At 65.0% G+C, this 7,890-nt stretch overlaps 1 protein-coding gene across 1 annotated transcript in view; it reads right to left on the bottom strand.

Moving 5' to 3' along the window:
* BRSK2 (BR serine/threonine kinase 2) overlaps positions 1-5,871 on the bottom strand; it is a 46,862-nt gene extending 40,991 nt beyond the window's left edge. The window contains exons 1-3 of the mRNA XM_029957211.1: positions 5,806-5,871; positions 3,112-3,215; positions 597-688 (exon numbers count right to left, since the gene is read on the bottom strand). Of these exons, the coding sequence (XP_029813071.1) occupies positions 597-688; positions 3,112-3,215; positions 5,806-5,871 (262 nt within the window). The remainder of the gene's footprint in view (positions 1-596; positions 689-3,111; positions 3,216-5,805) is intronic.
* Positions 5,872-7,890: the final 2,019 nt, after the last annotated feature.

Here is a 7,890-nt window from a genome sequence, read left to right as displayed (position 1 = left end):
CCCTGACCCACCACTCCCGAGCACCCCTACCAAGGAACATCCGAAGGAGTCCACCCTCCCACGTGGGCCCCACCCTGAGGCACGTGCGGACACCTGGCTACTGAGTGAGTGCTGCGTGGCAGGGGACCCAGCCACGGAGACCCAGCAGTGGCCCCGGCACACGCACCTCTAACAAACTGCAGGTGGGCCAAGGCAGCGGCGCGAATAAAGCAGGCGCAGAGCCTACAGTGCGTGTCTGGCTAAGGATGCCCGCGGGTCACAGGGTGGGTGCAGGGACAAGAACGTACCCCAGCAGCATGCCGCCGGGCGCCCAGTCCCAGCACAGTGCCCCTACCACAGGGCGCGGGTCCCACGCCCGCCAGGGCCCTTTCCCAGCGAGGCCCAGGGGGCGCAGGCCAGAGGTGTGGGGCTGCCGGAGCAAGAGGATGCCAGCCTCCCTGGTGGGTCCTGACCTTTCTACCCAGGGGCCCCCATTCCCTGGCCACCTCCCTGGTGGGCCCAGAAGGCAAGGGCAGGGCAGGCAGCCAGAGTCCCCTCCAGCCTGGGGCTGTAATTCAAACCCCCACCCCCCCGTCCCCCACTCCGCGACACCGCACCTGCCCCAGTTCCTCCCGAGGAGCCACTGCCCTGGGACCGGCCCAGCAGGGTGTGCCCAGGACGTGCCACTCCATCCCACCACCAGCGGGGGCTTGCTCCGCCGGCAGAAGGGCCTTGTTAAGGTGGGCCAGGAGCCCACCCCTCCTCCCAGGCACGGGGGGAGCCAGGGGATGCCATGAACTCCACAGAGGAGGAGGCCGGAGCGGGAGGCTGCCCCACGTCCCCAGGAGGCTACCGCCTCCTCCCTGAGCTGCAGGACCCAGTGGCAGGGCTGGCCGGCGGATTCCCCTCTCCTCCAGAGTCACGGGCTGGGTGCTGGGCAGTTGCCATGGCGACCACAGAGGCAGCTGACTAACAGGGTGGGGGTGGCGTCTGACGCAGCGGAGCACCCTCCCTCTCCTCCCCACCTCCACAACTCCCCCAGGACAAGGAGCCCCCAGATGGCCACTGGCCCTGGAGCCAGACAAGAGGGCAGCCGCTTCCCCCCCACCGCCCGGCTGCACTCGCCTGGCTGCCGTCCAGGGCGGGCATCACCACGGTCCCTGCCTCCAGGCTGGGCTCCCCAGGCACAGCAGGGCCTCCCGCAGCCTGGGAAGCCCCCTGCCTAGCCAGCATCCCCAGGGGCGTCCCCCCACTGTGTGCTCAGTTCTGCCTCCTATGGACACCACCCCCGGATCTCCAGAGACCCGATGACCTGACATGAGAACCACAGGGGGCCCCTCTGCCCAGGGGACAGGTAGGGGGAAGGGCAAGGTGCCCACCACCTCCGACACAGCTGGGCCCCAATGCCCTCTGGCCCCGGCCCTGTGGGCAGGGAGAGCCCAGCCAGCCACATGCAGGCACAGGTAGGCCGCTCAAGGGGACACCGCAGCCGTGTCTTGGGGGCAGAAAGCTGTGACACCATCAGTTGTGGGCGTCCACTGGGTGAGGCGACAGCGTGCCCCTCCCCGCCCCTCCCCTAACCTCCGCGCACTCGGTACTGGGAGGTCCAGAGGGCCGTGCCTTCGGAGGAGCAGCCGAGCGGGGGGGCAGGTCTCCAGTTCCAACAGTGGCAGACGACCACGTTAGATTTCTGCTAACTGGTTTTCAATTCAATGCTGTAAAATTAAACTTTTTTTTAATGTTTTATTTATTTTGATACAAAGAGAGACAGAGCATGAGAGGGGGAGGGGCAGAGAGAGAAGGCGACACAGAACCGGAAGCAGGCTCCAGGCTCTGAGCTGTCAGCACAGAGCCCGACACGGGGCTCGAACCCACAAACGTGAGATCTGACCTGAGCTGAAGTCGGAGGCTTAACCGACTGAGGCGCCCCTCAATGCTGTAAAATTAGTCCAGTGAAATATTTTGATTAAACCCCGTAACTATTCAGAAATTCAAATTGTGTTTTTTTTTAAGCTGGTGCTCTAGTTTCAGGAGCCTCAGGATTGAAGGCTGATGGCGGGGTCACCTGCCCGTGCTCACGGGCTGGAGGCAGGAAGGTGGGGGGCGGAGGGGCCCAAGGAAGCATCTGACGATCGTGGGGAGCAGGCGGCAGAGGACAAGGGCGTGGGGGCTGCCGCTGAAGGGCAGGAGGGAGGGTCTAGCTCACAAGGAACCCCATGTGTGAGAAGGCAAGCCTCCAGGGGCTGGAGTCACACCTGCAGTGTGGACGCCATGGTGGGACCAGAGGCAGCACTGCTGGTGGCCTGCGCTGCCCAGTCCCCCGAGGAATAGGGGTATGAGGGTGGGATGGCGCAATGGAGGGACAGCACGGGGGCAGCTGGCAGAGCACCCGAGCCAGTGACTGCGTGCGGTGCGGGGATTAGAAAAGGGGCCACCAGGAGGGGTGGGGGACCAGTAGGTCCCCAGCAGCAGATAGACAGACAGATGGCCTGCCCAGTGGAGCATAGGGCCCCTCCCTCCCTCCCGTCTCCACGCCTGCCCGTCCCTCTCCCGCCAGGTTCCAGGGATGCAGTGGGATTACCGGCCACTGAGCATGTGCCTGTCACTGTACACATACCTGCCCCCATGTACACACCTGTCACTGCACACACACACCTGCCCCTGCGCACACCTGCTCCCCACACACACCTGCGCCCCCTACCTGCCCCCCCGACACGCACACTTGCCCCCACACACACACCTGCCCCCATGCACACCTGCCCCTGTGCGTACTTCTGTCACGGTGCATACGCATCTGTCACTGGGCACACATGTCACTGCACACACACCCCTGGGAGGCGTGGAGGACCCTTAGGCACAGCGCCAGGCCCAGGGGCACTCACAAGCTAAGGCATGGGTAGAAATACTTCCTAGAAGCTTCCAGGCCTCCCCACAGCCCCCCTGCTCTGTAAAGTCGGAGCTGCAGGTGACCAGACACCGGACACCACTCTCCATCCCTGCCTGCTTCCCAGCGCCCACGAGCACCCTGACTGTGCCCCCAGCCCCCTGGCATAGAACACAGTGAAGCACAAGCAGGTGAGGCCCCTGCATCCGCCGGTCTGCCCGTGGTCAAGCAGATTCGGCACAGCCCACCCGCTGGTGGCCGCCAGGCACGCCCAGCAGCCCCTCTGCCTGCAGACCTGGGAAGGCTGCCCAGGTGGGCCCTGGAAGCCCAGCAGCTCCTGAGGCCCAGCAGGCTGGAGGAGGAATGGGAGGAGGGTGGACCCGTGACAGCAGGCCTCCTGTCCCCAGGCAGGGTTCTGTGGGGACATCACAAGAAACAGTGACTGCAGGGAGCCCAGACCACGGAAGCCACTATGCGCTGTCAATCTGGGGTTTAGCATTGAAAACAAGACCTGACTGATCTGCACTGAAAAAACTATCTGACTTGGTTTCCCCAATCCCTAGGACGGTCTCAAGTCCCACCCCACCAGGGGCCGGCAAGCTCGTGCCCCTCCCTGCTTATGGGGTGGGGGCACCTCGGGCCATGCCCTCTCCCCAGACTCCACCCCGGGAGAGGAGCCCTGGGCAGGACAGGGCAGCTCCACCTAGAAAAGGAGGCCCATGGCCCCCCGTCGGGTGCCGGCTATGCGCAGGCCCTCGGGCCTCACTCCACAACTCCGTGCCAAAGCACAGAGACCCCGACTGTGGGGAGCACCTGACCCACGGGAGCTGGCGGCTGAGGCGGATGCTGGGCAGGGAGGCTGGGCCTCGGGACCCCGGCTGGTGCCCCACATGACACAGATGCCAAGGTGCCAAGGCTGGGCTAGGCAGCCCGTTCCCCGCCACTCAGGGAGCCTGGGACAGGGCTTGGGTGGAGCAGAGGTCTACAGGTACTTCCAAGCCCCTTGCTGGGGAGAGCGACCTCGCTGGGGCCAAATCCAGACGCACTTGGGTCCTGGGGGGGGGCGGGGGGGCGGCTGTGCTCCCCAGACAGACAGACCGCGGACCGCACTCCCTGCCTGCAACACCAGCAGGAAGTGGGAGCACAGGCCTGGGGCCCTTGGCCCGCCCCCACCGGCGGAGGTTGGGAGCCAGGAGCACCTGCCCATCCCCATCCCCGGAAGGGCGCCGCGAGGACGTAATCTCCGGCGTGGGGTAAGAATAGAATCTGCTTAGCAGGCAAGTGGGCAGCTTGCTCCGAAGGACGGAGAGAGAGGAGACAGTCAAAGACCCGCCTGCCACACGTCACCCTCCCCCTCCCAGACACCCTCATGGGTCTGAGGACCACTTGCAGGCGGTCCCCCTGCCCAGGACCATGTACACCTCTGCCACCTCTCCCCCTCTCAGGGCTAGCACTCAGGTGGTGGAATCTGTCCCCCCCAGATGACGAGGGGGCACAAGGTCCCTGCGGCCCTCGATGTCCCCACTGCTCCGTGCCCCAAGGGCCCCTGCTCGACACCCCCCTGGGCCACTGCCCTGTCCCACAAGCCTCCCCCACCCCCACCAGCACCCACTGCCCAGGAACTGGGGCAGGCCAGGCGCTGGCTATACACGTGTCCTCTGCCCTTGAAAACCTGTAGGTCAGTCTCGGAGTAGGCCCACTGGACACGGGCCTGGTTTATGAAGGCTTTGGGGGGCACCTGGGTGGCTCAGTTGGTTAAGCATCCGACCTGGGCTCAGGTCATGATCTCACAGCTGGTGGGTTTGAGCTGACAGCTTGGAGCCTAGAGCTGCTTTGGATTCTGTGTCTCCCTCTCCCTCTGCCCCTCCCCCACTTGTGCTCACTTGCTCTCTCTCTCAATAAATTAATAAACATTTAAAAAAATGAAGGTCTGCACTCAGATGCAGGTCACCCATCCAGAGGCCGCACACGCCAGGGAACCCGACGTGATCCTGCCCGGGGTTCCCAGGCTCTGTCTCTGCTGCCGCACTGACAAGCCTGGCCCTCTCCTGCCCGGGGCTCCTGAGCAGGCAGAGGAGGGGCCGGGGTGCCACCCAGGCAACACCTGTCCTGTGCCTGCTCAGAGCTGACGGCCCTGCTCTGCTTGCTGGTGCCATTTCTGGGGGTTGCCAGGCCCCAGGGTAGAGGCACTTGGCATGCAGAGAAGGAGCACCTTCATGGGGAGGGCACTGGCCCGCAGCCCTCTGTGTGCGGGACTGCAGTGACGAGCCCCCAGGACGGGGCGTGGGGAGCGTGCTCACAGCTGCCAGCCCCTCGCAGGGGGCCTGGCCCCCCAGAGGCTCTCCCAGAGGCCAGCCGCACAGATGCTAAGGAGAAGGATGGCCCTTAGTAGAGAGGTCTCCCGTCACACCTTAAAGTCCTGCTGCAAAGACAGACGGGCAGGACAGGGCCCTGCTGGAGCCCCCTGGGGTGGGGAGGGACTGTGGCCTAGAGGCTGCCGCAGACCTTTGGATGGAAGGAGCAGTGAGTGAGAACCACGGGGGCGGCCAGCCCAGCCTGTGCCCCCAGACCTCACCTGGACGTGACCTTTGCTCCAACCCCCCTGCTGGTCCTCCGCACCCCCAGCCTGACCCCCAGAGGGGCCTCAGCAGCATCAACCTGACCAAGCAGTGGTCCTTCCTCATACTGACCCCTGGACAGAGGACAACTTGGCCCGGGGTGGGGAGTGGCCACCTTTCTGGGTCTCTGGATGTTGGGACAACCGTGACTGACCCCCAAGTGACCCAGCCAAGCTCCAGGTCCCACTGCTGCAGACATGGTAGAGGGGAGGTGTAACGCGGACCCCCACAGCCAGCTGACCCTGAGCTGTGGAACACAGGTCTGAGCCTCCTGCAGGCAGAGGGACCCAGGACGGGGAGGAGAGGATGTGGGCCTGTCCCCACCTCATGGGGCAGCGCCAAGGGCAGCACCGGGGGCAGCAGTCCTCTGGGGATGCCGAGGACGCACATGTGCCCCCCTCCCCCACCCAGGGCCAACAGCAAAGCGGGAAAGAATCTGACGGGACCCGCTCTGAAACCCTGGGCCACTGCGCATCACCCGGGGGGCTCCCCTGTCACCCCTGCTGAGCCCCCACGCATCTGCTCTGCCGCCCGGACAGCACAGCCCACGTGTGCACATGCCCCCCGCGGCCGGCGGCGTCTGCTGGAGGATCTTCTATCTGTGCCACTTTATGATTAGTTATAAATCCCTTGGGATTTGAGGTTTAGAATCAGCAAACTCCAATCTGTGACAAGACCTCTGCCTCTTTAGAGATAAGCCAGCATCAGCCCCTCGCTACCCGCCAGGCTCACAGCCCTCTGACAGCAGGACACACTCCCTCCCCTGCCCTGTTCTCAGAAACGTCCCCACCCCCCAACTTGCCCAGGACGGCAGTTTGGGGCAGGAAAGTTTGGCGGGAGCTGGGGCTGAGAGCCTGGCTTCCTGAATTCTACCCAGTCCTGCCGCACCCAGGCCCGAGGAGGGGCTGCAGGAGGCGCCCTCACACCCCCACACCTGCGTCTCCCCAGGTGAGGGGCTCAAGCAGGCACACCCATCTGTGAACCAGAGCCCAGCCCCCTCGGCCACCCAAGGCCGTCCACCCACAGCCCAGTGTTCTGTGGACGCTCACACTTCATCCACCCTCAGGGCACAAGACTCCTGAAGCAAGGGAGCTGGTGGCAAGGCAGGGTAAAAACTGGCTGGTGGGGACCAGACCTCCCCCTCGAGGAGCCCTGATGGTGCAGGGCACCCACAGCCTCCAGGGCACTGGGCCAGGGGACCAGTCAAGAACTCCCAGGTTGCCCTGTGCACTCACAGCACCCACTAGGTTCTCCTAGGGAACCCATCCACTAGGCATCCACTAGCATCCACTAGGCATCACAGCATCCACTAGGATTCTCCTAGGGACCCCGAAAGGAAGGCTCCTTCCCCAGAGACACAAGGTGAGTATCAGAGGGAGCTCTGGGAAGTCACCTCAAATCAACCTCAGAGCCAGAGAAGGTCCCCTCGTGCCCACAGCCTCTGTGAGGTCGTGGCCCTCCCCTTGCCCCCAGAGAGCCAGCGGCAACCCCAGGAGACCAGGCCAGCAGCTCCTTCTGTCGGAGGAGGGAGAGCCTGGGGGCCGGGTCTCCCCTGGGAGCATGCCAGCAGGTGCGCCCCCACTAAGCACGATTAGTGCCTGGGCAGCTCCTACCCCCGGCCCCTCGTCACACGGAACCCGCCCCACAGCCAGGAGCCAGGCACGGGCACCTGCCACACACCTGGACCTTCCCACGGCAGCAGAGACGGGAGGACACGCTGCCAGCTGCGGCCTCCCTCGCAGGGCCGCGGAAGCGGCAGACTTCAGCACGGCCCTGCTGGACAGCTCCCCGCTCGCAGGCCCGAATTCCAGGGAGAGGCACTGGTCCCTGGCACCCCCACACCCAGGACTGGGCACAGGGTCGTCCTCTCCTAGTCCTAAAGGCCCCTGAGTCAGAGCGTGGCCAGCAAGCTGCCCCAGCCTCATCCCCGCAGCCCCCTCCCCCAAAGGATGGCCCAGCAGAGATGGGGGAACCACCCCAGTGCTTGTGACTGCTCCCCTGGAGCCTCAGGAAGGGGGGACAGGGTGGGGGGCTGCAGGCTGCTGGCATGGACTAACAAGGGGCGCTCCTGGGAACACTGCCTGCCCACCCCCAGCCCACTCCTGTCCCAGCCCTGCCGACAACATTGCTCCAGGGATGAGGCCCACAGGGAGCTGGTCCCTGGGCACAGGGGCTCCTGGTAGCCCCTGCCACACACAGAGTCGGTGGGCTTATGGGAGGGCCCTCCAGGTCACCACAGCCCTGGTCAGATGGCCCGCCACGAAATGCACGCACATCGGGGAATGCACTTGCACGTACGTGAGCCTTGATTGCAGGGCAAGGAGTGGGCACGACTCCCTCAAGCAGCGCCCTAACGCCGGGCAGGAAGCCCAAACACACAGACACCGCAAGGCGGGGGGGGGGGGGGGG

The sequence above is a fragment of the Suricata suricatta genome, chromosome 11 (assembly GCF_006229205.1).
Source record: "Suricata suricatta isolate VVHF042 chromosome 11, meerkat_22Aug2017_6uvM2_HiC, whole genome shotgun sequence".
Lineage (NCBI taxonomy): Eukaryota > Metazoa > Chordata > Mammalia > Carnivora > Herpestidae > Suricata > Suricata suricatta.
This window is presented reverse-complemented; position numbering and strand designations above follow the sequence as displayed.